Source organism: Tachypleus tridentatus, chromosome 13, assembly GCF_004210375.1.
Source record: "Tachypleus tridentatus isolate NWPU-2018 chromosome 13, ASM421037v1, whole genome shotgun sequence".
In the NCBI taxonomy this organism is placed as follows: Eukaryota; Metazoa; Arthropoda; class Merostomata; order Xiphosura; family Limulidae; genus Tachypleus; species Tachypleus tridentatus.
In genome coordinates, this window is record NC_134837.1 from 132421356 (window position 1) to 132434710 (window position 13355).

At 32.9% G+C, this 13355-nt stretch overlaps 1 protein-coding gene across 3 annotated transcripts in view; it reads left to right on the forward strand.

The window, feature by feature from the left end:
* Window positions 1–13355, forward strand: part of LOC143238868 (uncharacterized) — a 303511-nt gene that overhangs the window by 106214 nt on the left and 183942 nt on the right. For all 3 annotated transcript variants that reach the window (XM_076479463.1, XM_076479462.1, XM_076479464.1), the window contains exon 2: window positions 12987–13040. In XM_076479463.1, the coding sequence (XP_076335578.1) occupies window positions 13033–13040 (8 nt within the window). In that variant the 5' untranslated portion in view covers window positions 12987–13032. The remainder of the gene's footprint in view (window positions 1–12986; window positions 13041–13355) is intronic.

The following is a 13355-nucleotide window of genomic DNA, read 5'->3' on the forward strand; positions in this document are numbered from 1 at the left end:
TTTAGCCTGTTTTATCATTTCCTATTTCACAGTGAAATAAAGCCTGACAGGATTTCACAGTTACCTTGTTTTATTTCATTATTTCTGGTTTTAAGTGAAACAAAGCATGAAAGGAGTTAATAGGTGCCAAGAGTGTTGTTTCATTATTCCCTGTTTTACGGCGAGGTAATGATAAAAAGTGTTTATATTTGTTTTAAAAGTTTTCTACGTTCCAGTGGAGAATAGGACCTGATAGTCGATTTATACAACAATAATTTTCCTTGTGATCCTTAGCTCCCCATGAACTACTTCCTAATCCTTGACTCACTGAATTGCAAAGTGTTTATTCAGCTATAAATGCTTAAAATGGTTGTTTTTTCACGAGTAAGAGGTAAAAGTTAATGGCTACCCAAACTATCAATAGTGATTGAAGAAAAGACCGAGTTAATCTTCTAACCGGAAATCCCAGATTCCGGTTTCCGGTTCCATCGCCACTGTTGCTTGTTAATGTGGTAAGATCCTGTCTAGCCAGGATCTGCCGGACAGCTGGCCATTTATTATCTTAGATTGACTCTAATCTAACAGGGTAACTAAAACACCATGTATTCATCCCAGTTTGGAAGATCTCATAAATTATTCGAATACCAAAAAGATTGTGTCTTTTGATGCATCAGAATGTCTACTGAAAATGTCTGTTTTTTATCATATTTTTTTATTCTAAGTCAGTCAGCACTGTAAAGCTCAGTTTTCATATTTTTTTTATTTTAAGTCAGTCAGCACTGTAATGATCAGTTTTCTTCGATTTGGCCTCGCTAGACAGTCTCGAAACTAGAACGTGCAGAGAATTAAATCTAATTTATTGTCTAGATACGTGCTATCCTTGGAGCTGTTGCCTTCTATTGTCAATCACGTTTATTCAGACAGTCTATTCCATAATGTCCATTGTTACAAGCTCCTTGTGAAAGACAGTGAAGTTTTTTCGTGTACAAATTTTAAAAAGCTTTCTATAAATTCATGCACCTCGACGATGGATACCGAGACCAAGATTCAGCATAGGAATGACACAAAGGTTAATTCGAACTATTTTTATGGAATTTTTATTTATGAATTAGAATGATAGAGTAACGATTTCAACTTTTACTGTCGTATTTCTAACAGGAATACTTATGATTTTTAACCAACGACAACCTGTTTATTATCTTATTAACACTACCAAGAGATATGCTCAGCTTCATTTGCAATAGCGTTTTGGGTTAGAGGGTTCTAATCAATAAAGATTGATCATTTCCTTTACTTTGTGTATGCTGTACTATGGCTCTTTTGTCCTAATTAGTTGTCATGCCAGCGTTTGATGTATTTCTTCTTTTAGAACTTCTTGTTATGCCATTCAATAAAAAAATGTTTCATAATGGACTGTATGTGTTATACCAGTTGCAAGGATCGAACTCTAAGTTGTATATTTATAGGCCCTTCAAGCTTACTGCTGACCTACCTAGAGGAGAAATGCTTTATACATTTGTGTTTGGTAATAATGTGATGAAAAAAGGAGTGTGTTTTTCTTATAGCAAAGCCACAAAGGGCTATCTGCTCAGCCCACCGAGGGGAATGAAAAAAGGAGAAAAACTTTTGCACATGAACCAGTGTGTGTTATTGACACTGGTTTGTTTGTAGCTGCAGAACGGGCTGTTAGTGCTGTGCTAATCTAAAGATTGGGAACCCACTTTTTAGTATAATAGGTATACTGTGTCACTTGGAACTACAGAAAACATTCTGCCCAAAAAACAGTGTTATTAATAGTTGTCTCAAACAGTTGTCATACAAGATAATTAAACTGGTTTGGTTTCGTACTTTTAATTGTGTGAAAGTTTTTCATTTTGCATGATAAATCTATTCTGATTTTCTGGTAAACAACCTGAATATCTGCACAGTGAAATTAAATTTGCGTTAACAAATTAATTATGCCTTTTTCTAACGTGGTGCTTTAATCTTAAAAAAATATATAAACACAGGCACGAATAAATGTTCAAGTCTGTTCTATAAATCATGTTTTTTTACATACACATAAGTGAGATGTTCATCTCTCTTCTGTAAATCATGTTTTTACGTACACACAAGTGAGATATTTAGTTGTATTGTGTAAATCTTGTCTTTTTTTACATACAAACACATAAGCGAGATTTCCAACTATGTTATGTAAATACTTCTTTCGTACGCATGAGTGAAATATTCAACTGTGTTATGTAAATCTTGGTTTTTACATACATATGTGAATGAGATGTTCAACTCTGTTAAATAAATTTTGGTTTTATATACCACACATGATCTCGAAAGCTTATTAGTTCAGGCTTTTCTCCCTCCAGCTAGCCCGGCATGGCCAGGTGGGTTAAGCGTTCGACTCCTGATCTGAGGGTCGCGGGTTCGAATCTCTGTCACACCAAACATGTTCGCCCTATCAGCCATGGGGGCGTTATAAGGTAACGTTCAATCCCAGTATTCATTGAGCAGCCTAAGAATTGGCGGTGATGACAAGCTGCATTTTCTCTAGTCCTTCACTGCAAAATTAGAGACGGCTAGCACAGATAACTTTGCGCGAACTTCCAAACAAACCAAACCCTCACCACCATTTATAGTTGAGTGTTAGACTCAAAGTGACGTCCACCAAATTTTTGCCTTATAAGCCCGTTCCTTTGTGTACAGCATTTGGTAACATGTTCAGGATATACAGAACAGTACTGATTTGCATGTTCAGGGTATATATAGAGCAGTACTGACTAACGTGTTTAGGATATACAGAACAGTATTGAGGAACGTGCTCAGGGTATATAGAGCAGTACTGATTAACATGTTTAAGATGTACAGAGCAGTAGTGATTAATATGTTCAGGAAATATAGAACAGCTCTAATAAACGAGTTTAGGATATGCAGAACAGTACTGATTAATACGTTCAGGATATATAGAATAGAGTTGATTAATATGTTCAAGGTATACAAAACAGAGGTTATTAACATGTTTAGGATATGTCAAATAGAGCTGACTAACATGTTCAGGGTATATAGAACAGTACTGATTAATATGTTCAAAGTATACAAAACAGAGTTTATTAACATGTTTAGGATATATAAAATATAGCTTATTAACTTGTTTAGGATACATAAAACAGAGCTGACTAACATGTTCAGGTTATATTGAACTATACTGGTCACCATGTTCAGGTTATATAGAACTGTACTGATCACCATGTTAAAGATATATAGAACTGTACTGATTAACATGTTCAATTGAGAAGTTCAACGCTAAGGACACTTTAGTGAGTCGTGCGGCCTAAACAACCTTCTTCAGGACACACACTGTTATTAATAGGAGTAATAGTTTAGCGAAACTCCACCTTCTGTATCTCGGACTATAGTAATTCAAACTATCATATGTTTTCAGTGAGTGTACTCTGCTGAGCTCTTACTTCACCTATCAAATTTCAAGGTAATTCTTTAAGAATTACGTGAAATACATATCCAAATTTAGTTGAGTTTTTCCTCCTTTGTTTGTTTTTTTATTTGCACCAAAAGTACGAAAACTTTATGTGACAGAAAAATATACGTAACTTTTATGGATTTTTTTTTTAGATTTGGTATACTTATAAATATAATTCATAAGTGTAAAGTGTTTTAACAAAAAAATACTCAAATTTGACCAAAATGTTTGTGCACGCTTAAGCAAAAATTTATGTGAGCTATTGGTCTAACATGTTTACCACAGTTTCACCTTAGAGCAAAAGTGGATTGTGTTTTAAGTGTGTGTTTTGTCATTTGGATTAAATACGACTGACTTAGAGCAGAAAAATTGCTTGTTTATTTGTTTTGAATCTCGCGCAAAGCTATCCGAGGGCTATCTATGGTAATGGTCCTTTATTTAGCAGTGTAAGACTAGAGGGAAGACAGCTAGTCGTCACCACCCGCCGTCAACTTTTGGGCTACTCTTTTACCAACGAATAGTGAAACTGACCGTTACAATATAATGCCACACGGCTGAAAGGGCGAACATGTTTGGTGGGACGGGGATTCGAACCCGCGACCTTCAGATTACGAGTCGAGTGCCTTAACCTCCTGGCCATGCTGGGCCTACATCAAAACTGTAAGGTAAAAGAACGTGCATATAGAAAAGTATTGGTTAGACGAAATAAACTAGATTAGCAATTTATAATTCAAATTTTCAAAAGAATCATACAGGTGGACGGTCATTATTGATTATTTGTTACCACTTTTTCAGCACAAATTTACTATATCTAATAAAATTATCCTAGTTAAAGAGTGTTTAGTGTCCAGAGATACTATCTTAAGAAATTAACGTAACTAATGTTGCTCTATACTACTTTACAGAGGTGATGACGAGAAACTATTAATCTAAATTTCATAGCGTTACTATAAAGAAAGTTATAATAACTGTTTAAGAGAGGAACACTATTATAATTTTTTTAAATCTGTTTGGTTCTGTGAAGTAAAGGTCTGTTCCGAATAGTATGGTTGTGATCCTCAAACTAATGTGGATTACCATCAAGTTTCCCTTTTTTATTTAGCGGTATTCGTTGGTGTGTATTGTAAAAAAATCATGATATCTAATCAGAAACACCTCAGGTGTAAAAAAGGTGCGGCCAGAAAGGATTGAGATTGTAACTTAAAGGAATTAATTCAAAAGTAGTGATCAAACTGGCAGCTACAATTATATCATTGATAAGCTGGTATTTACAGCAAATATTCTTTCATTAGATAGCTAGACCGCGTATATGGACTTACCCACCATCATACCCCAAGTTGAACAAAATATCTTGCTCATTCGTTAAGTCAGTTATGTGACTGTGATTCAAGAAATTATCGCCTCTTTACCAAGTACCCCACAAACTGGAACTTTCTCAGAGTGAAGTGCCTCGGGTAATAAAATTTTCGTGATAATAGTCCAATTCAGCCAGATCTTATCCTTTTTATGGTAAAATCCAATCAAGTATATAAACCCTTTTATTATATAATTAAAGCCACGTCCCGTCAACTGCATAAAGTTTTTATTCGTCCTAAATTTCTTCATTCAGTTCAGATTTTTTTCAATATTTTTCTTGTTATCCATTGCGTATTCTTGAGACAAAAGATAACGTGCTCGTTCTGTTAAAAAAAAACAACAAAAAAACCTGTTAAGGTAGTTAAGTTCCAGATCGTTTTCTGGAAACGATAATAATGTTTTCATAATAGCTATTATGGCCCTATCGCAGATAGCCAGCCCCTTGTTAAGATTAGATTTACACACAAACACAGATTTACACCGATATGTAGTAAAAGATTGATCAATATATATTTTAACATATTTTCCACTCACAGCTATATAAGGTCTACTTGCACATTGCCTTTCCAAATTTCCGTCTTTCATGGACCTGAAGACGAAAGACTTTCGAAACGTCATCCTCCATACATGTGTTTTTCTGGCAATTGCCGCCAATTCCAATTTACTTATCAACTGCATTTCTATTTTTCACTATCCGCGTTATTAAATTTCTTTTGAGAAAAAATATCAGACATCAGGCTTTTTCAATAAAATGTGATTTTTATCGATAAACTCCAGATAGTTTTGCTCTATGAGGAATGGATCATGAACCTATTGCTGTAATACAAACTCTTATTTGACACTTCTTTCTCTGGTCAAATATCTGTGATGGCCATGTAATTTGAATAGCTGAAATTTATTTAGTTGGTGTATTCTTTAACTGATTTTATAAGTTGTATTTCGTTAGGTCATTAAATATGTTTTGAATCCCACAATATACGGTCCAATTCCATGACGACATCACTTGTTACGCCATGGAAAAAAATTAGAATCCAACTAAAATAAAACAGAGTTGGAGACTCAGTCAAACTTGAGGGTATGCATGGGACATTCGGTAGCTTTGTGCTTGACAAAACAAACAAACTCGAGGACAACTGTTGAGTTAAACGGAGGAACATGGTGTTACATTTGTACAGTGTTTATTTGTCGTTACCTCATTAGAAGGGGAATCTAATCCGCTTGGAGCTGTTAAAGACTAAAAATAATAATGACATCTCGTGATACTAACAGAATATTCTGTGATAAGTATTATCCATTCCGCATACAACAGCATAAATTATGGAAACATTTCATTTTTACAGAGTGATTACCTCAAATACACTTATTTTTTATACAGTTAATCCATCTAGTGATATCTGATTTAATCAATCTGTCTTCTTCTAATTTTCGGTATAACGAAAGAACGGCAGCGATTAAGCTGTTGCGATTAATCTAGGGTTAATGTTTTATATTGCAAGTAGTTTTACTTTAACGGTAGTGTTTTTTCACAGACTTTAATACCAGGCTTTGATTTAACAGTGGCAAGCTCATGTTTAAATGTACGATAACTAGTTCTGGAAATCGAACAGAAAAAAAACAAAAACAAGGTGAAAAAATATTTTATTTACTTCCACTTCATTAGGCCCAAATATGTTTTCACTAGTGTTAACGTTAATTTCAAAAACTATTTTGGTTGTCGTGATTGGTTAACGTTAGTGTCTACACGCCGAAAAGTGTCGACGCATTAAAAACCAAGAGACTTAAATTTAGAATGAAAAATTACATAGACTACAGATTGTTTCGCACCCTCTCCTTAGGATATTAAGGGGAATGTAGTAAAAACACATTGCTGCCAATAGTTTTAGGTCTGTTAGCTGATGTTCTTTTAAAAATATCTGGCACGATGATAATGAATGGTTAGCATTTATTTCAAAGGCAACTTTTAAAGTAATAACAAGTAATCTAAATATCCTAACTCTGGTAACAGTTTTTATTTACCTTTACTCACATGTGTAATTCAGCATTTTTCCAATGACAGTTTCACACTCTTTTATCATTACCCATGTTAACACCTTGTTGAATAAAATATTATTAATGACGAAATAACAATTTATAAAAATTTGTTTTCTCGTGAAAAGGATTTTGTTTAATCATTAACGTTTGAATAAAACACAACAGAAATCTTTAAACAGTTACATTTACACCAAAAGAAACTTATGTACAATAATAACTACTTGTAATTCTACTGAACTTTATGTTACAGTAAATAGAATTCTACTGAACTTACTAATACAAAATTTCGAACTTACTCTGATACTAATTAGAATTCTACCTAACTTTATGTTACAGTAATTAGAATTCTACTCAACTTACTATCACAGCAGTTAGAATTCTGCTGAACCTTATCTTACAGTAATTAGAATTCTAGTAAACCTACTGTTTCAGTAAGTAGAATTCTACTGAACGTACCGTTACAGTAATTAAAAATTGTACTGCACTTTATATTACAGTAATTAGAATTCTACGGAACTTGCTATTATAGTAATTATAATTCTACTAATCTTACTATTACAATAGTTAGAATTCTACAGAACTTACTCTTACATAAATTATAATTCAACTGAACTTACTATTACAGTTTTTGGAATTCTACTCACTTACTGTTACAGTAATTGCAATAATACTGAACTTTATATTACAGTAATTAAAATTCTACAGAACTTACTATCATAGTAATTATAATTCTATTGAACTTATTATTACAGCAGTTAGAATTCTACTGAACTTACTATTACAGTAATTAGAGTTGTACTGTACTTACTGTTACAGTAATTATAATTCTTCTGAACTTTATATTACAGTAATTAGAATTCTATTAAATTTAATAATAGAGTAGTTGGTATTGTACCGAACTTACTTTTACACTAATTATAATTATATTGATCTTTATATTTCAGTAATTAGAATTTTTATGAACTTATTGTTACAGTAATTAAAATTTTACTGAACTTATTGTTACAGTAATGAAAATTTTACTGAACTTATTGTTACTGTAATTAGATATTTCCTGAGCTTTATATTATAGTTATTAGAATTCTACCGAACTTACAGTTACAGTAGTTAGAATTCTACTGAACTTACTGTTACAATAGTTAGAATTCTACTGAACTTACAGTAAATAGAATTTTACTGAATTTACTGTTACAGTAGTTAGAATTCTACTGCACTTTATGTTACAGTACTTAGAATTATACTGAATTTACTATTACGGTAGTTAGAAGTCTACTTAACTTACTGTTTTAGGAAATACAATTCTATTGACCTTACTATTACAGTAATTAGTATTCTATTGACCTTACTATTACAGTAATGAGAATTCTGTTGACCTTACTATTACAGTAATAAGAATTCTGTTGACCTTACTATTTCAGTAATAAGAATTTTATTGACCTTACTATTACAGTAATTGGGATTCTATTGACCTTACTATTACAGTAATAAGAATTCTATTGACTTTACTATTACAGTAATAAGAATTCTATTGACCTTACTATTACAGTAATAATAATTCTGTTGACCCTACTATTTCAGTAATAAGAATTCTATTCACCTTACTATTACAGTAATTAGAATTCTATTCACCTTACTATTACAGTAATAAGAATTCTATTCACCTTACTATTACAGTAATAAGAATTCTGTTGACCTTACTATTTCAGTAATAAGAATTCTATTCACCTTACTGTTACAGTAATAAGGATTCTATTGACCTTACTATTACAGTAATAAGAATTATTCTTAACTCTTTATTACCGTAGTTAAAATTTTATTGAACTTGCTTTTAGAGTAATTAGTATTCTACCGAACTTACTATTATAGTAGTTTGAATTCTACTGAACTTTATGTTAGAGTAATAATGTATTTTACTTAACTTACTATTACAGTAATTACAATTCTATTGACCTTACTATTACAGTAATAAGAATTCTATTGACCTTACTATTACAGTAATAAGAATTCTATTGATCTTACTATTACAGTAATAAGAATTCTATTGATCTTACTATTACAGTAATAAGAATTCTGTTGACCCTACTATTTCAGTAATAAGAATTCTATTTACCTTACTATTACAGTAATAAGAATTCTATTTACCTTACTATTACAGTAATTAGAATTCTTTTGACCTTACTATTACAGTAATAAGAATTATTCTTAACTTTTTATTATCGTAGTTAGAATTCTATTGAATTTGTCTTTGGAGTAATTAGAATTCTACTGAACTTACTATTACAGTAGTTATAATTCTATTAAACTTACTCTTACAGAATGACTAACTAAACATGGTTTACTTTTGATAATAAAATGGTGCTTATACTACTGTATAATTAGATTGTGTTGTTTGGTTTTCTCTATGAAAAGCAATGAAAGCATCGCTACTGTATTTATTACATATATATAATTTTGTTTAATCCTCTACTTACTGGGGTCAAAGTTTGAAATCACGATTTTGTTTTTATTGTTCAGGCCCTTTATTTTTAGACATCTGTGATTCAGTCTTTTCTATGTGATTGCTTTTTCAGTGATTTTTAGATTTTTGCTATTTCAGAACGAAATCGATTTTTTTGTTTTGTCATTAAGCACATTCAAACACACTTATCACAGGAACGTAAAGTACGCCACGTAGTTTTCACTTTAATGGGAGAGTTGAACTTTGAGGTAATTGAAAGTTGATACAGCGAACAGTTCGTCGCGATGACTCGAACCATTTACTTTTCAATTCCTGTTTGTAACTACTTTGTCAAGCTGCGAATTTCTCCCAAAATAGCACAGGTACAAAGAGGTCATCTGTCTTAGTAAGCTGAAAGAAAAAATAAGTTGTCTTGGTGAAATCCAGGACTCGGTAATAGTCCTTTGACATTAGATGTCTGAGTTGATCTTGTAAAACTTTGGCTCTTGTTTCACAACCTTAGTTTTCACAGGAATATTTCATACAGTTTTTCTTTCGTGCTGCATTAGTGGACAGGAATGACAGTGACAGCCGACGTAGATGGTTAAAGTTACGGCTGTATACTGGCGACTATCGTAAATTAGTCTATGCATGGCTCTTGAAAGTCGAGGAAATGCACCATTATTCATGAAGGGTTTTTATGTCTAATCTTCCTAAGTTATCTCCTGGTATCCAGAAGGAAAATGTGATCTATACGGAGCATGCGTAACAAGGTTTATGAGAAGCACTAAGGACCATGTGTCTGTGTGTGCATTAACACGGACATACCAAACACTTCCATTAAAATGGTATCATCTGAAAAGCATTTGTTATTTTAGTATGAAAATCTCAATCACACCTTCGTTGGTTCTACATTAAATATCATGCTGAATTTTATGTAACTTGTATAACGATGACAGTGACCTTTTGGCTAACTTACTCTTTACACCTCTTATCTCGTCTATTGTAGAACGGTTTTCTTATTTTCTGGACCATTAATATATGGTATAACTTCTGTCTGACAATCTTGACGAATATATATGCAATAAAAATAAAATAAAAATTTTCTCAACCCAAACGAGCTATTTTTGCATATATATTTCTCTACAAGTGGGTTTTCTCGACATCACTGAATCTTGACGAATACTCTAGTCTTTTGTACAGTGATTTTCTTACATTCTCGACCATTACTCGACATTATAACCTCTGTTGTACTCACTATACTAATACTCTAATCTGTTGTACAACTGTTGTCGTACTTTCTGGACCATTACTTTAAAAAAAAACCAGTGGCACAGCGGTATGCCTGCGGACTCACTCCGCAAAAATCCGGGTTTCCTTTCCCGTGGTGCGCAGAGCACAGCCTATTGTGTAGTTTTGTGCTTAATTCTAAAACCAAAGGAAACATTACTTGAAAATAAATGAGCAAACATTCCGGAGAAAATGTTTTATAGGTAGATTAGGGAAACATAATGAATCCTATTTGAAACATAGTTTCCTCAAAATGATCTGTTGCGATCTTATTACAAATATGACCATATTTTCGAGGGACGCAGGAACGATTATTTATTTCTCTTTGTACCTTCTTCCAGTCGATATTTATAAATACTGAAAATCCTTCGTATTATAATGATAATAAATATCTGATATTGAATTTACAAAAACTATTCTTCAACTCAGAATAAAACACATTCAGAGGCGAGAATGTACGTTTGATATATATTATTATTATTTGCTTGTTTCGATAATCAGTTCTCGAATATCTGGGCAAAGCAAAACAAGGGTCATCTTTGCTACCCGTCCCTAATTTTGAAGTAAGATATTAGAGGGAAAAAAGATAGCCAACACCACCTACTGTAACCTCTTGGGCTAATGGATCGAATAGTGAGACTTGATCATTCCCGACCTGTAGGTGTGAAGAGAGACATTTTCGTAATGGGACTAGAACCACGGGCTCTTTAATCAACACTTCGTCATAATTCATACACGTTTTGATAGTTCTATTTATCAGAAGATATCCACTTAGTCATAACATTTAGGGTTAAAACAATCAGAGGTAAAATGACGTTAAACGCGACGAAGCGCGTCCATCTAAGTGCTGGGTAGCGTTGACGTTATACAGTTCTTCGAGTTCTCTTCGTTTGTATATAGCAAATATATCGTTTCTGTTACATTCGATTATTGTTCAAATTTGTTTGTTTGTTTTGAATTTCACGCAAAGCTACTCGAGAGCTATCTGCGCTAGCCATCCCTAATGTAGCAGTGTAAGACTAGAGGAAAGCAACTAGTCATCAATACCCACCGCTAGCTCTTGGGCTACTCTTTTGTCAATGAATAGTGGGATTGAACGTCACGTTATAACGCGCCCACGACTGAAAGTCAGTGCTTTACATATTTAGAGTTAGACCTTCCGACTTGATCAGCACTTGATACACCACGTGTACTAAATTGTGAGGCAAAAGACATCTAAGGCTAAGATATACGTCACTAATTATGCAAGAATTGACCAGAGGAAGGGCAGCAAACCACAAGCACACCACCAAAAGGCCTTTCTTTTTTCGGCTCTTTGAACCTGATAATGGAATTCACCTTTGTAACATTTTCTACAGCTAAAAATAAAGAGAATGTTCAAAAACATCAAGTCTCGAACCTTGAACCCTCCATTCGCAACCTGAGCCGGTTTATTACCGTAGTAACCTTATCGATGAAAACAAAATGTGTTAACAAATAATATGGTTGTACTTAGCAGTAACAGGGGATAAATTAATGACCAATACAACTACTCGTTCTGTCAATCACGAAGATGGACTCCTGACATTTTGGGCATTCTACAGATTGCCGAATTCTAAAGGCTGATTATCTCAGGCATTTTTCTGGTCAAAATTGTTTCTAAAGTTAAGCCTAACTTCAATATTTATAACCTATGTATTCTAAACATTGCGTTTAAATTTATTATCTGCAAATTTAGAACGAATTAGAAATATCTTCTCACCAAATTACTTTTATTATATTCAAATATAACTTTATAATTCTAAATAACACAACCTGAAGATGAGCCTTCTGCAACATAATACTTTGAAATACTTCATCCCATCATCTCCTCTCTGTAACCCGAACTGTGTTTATTGATATCACAACTGTATGTTTGCACTCTACACACAACTTAGTCTATTATCTGAACTGTGTCTGTAATCCAGAAAATACTTAATCTATTGTTTCATCTGTTTATCTGTAATTCAGGTAAAACTGGACATATTATCTTAATTATTCATTTTTAATTGCGTCAAAACTAAAACTTTTATCCCCATTTCGATCTAAGTTGTTCACTTACTTTCATTCTTACTGGTAAATCGGGCCCATTGCACGGGCATGAGCTATAAGTTGTAACCAAATATAAAGCTAACATAAAGCTCATATCTGACTGTATGATCTTTAATCCACATGTCATTTTTCTAGGCTATGCACGATACAAGGCTTATCACCTTGTTCTAATATATACTGATTTTTTTCGGTTAACTTATTCTTGTCAGATTGCCAATGTGATAATGTGTCTCTTGAGCTCTCACTGTATTTTTCTCCTTCCCAGAGGTCTTATCTTGTCAAGAATTATTGAAGACCTGCTTTTTGACGTTTTTTTATATATATATTTATTTATTTTACTTTTTGTTTTAACAGTTCAAACAAGTTTTAAAGCTGGCTGACTGTGTTTCAAGTTCTAACGATGAAAAGGTAAGAATTATTTGATTGATTCAACACTCTTATTCTCTAAAGAATGTTTATACTGAATACATAATTAAGTTGTTGTTGGTTTTTTAATTAAACAGATAGCGAAAATCATAAAACAGAAAATACATACGTATATGTTACAAATATATGTAAAACGTCCCAAAATCTATTTTTTGCATTGACGAAACTTGTTAACCTCTGTCGACCATGTCGTACTTTACACGCATGTGTTTTCAGTTGTATTTTATTCACTATAATAAACCGATAGATTTTTCGTACGTTCGTGTAAAGCTACTAAGGGGTTATTTGCACTAGCCT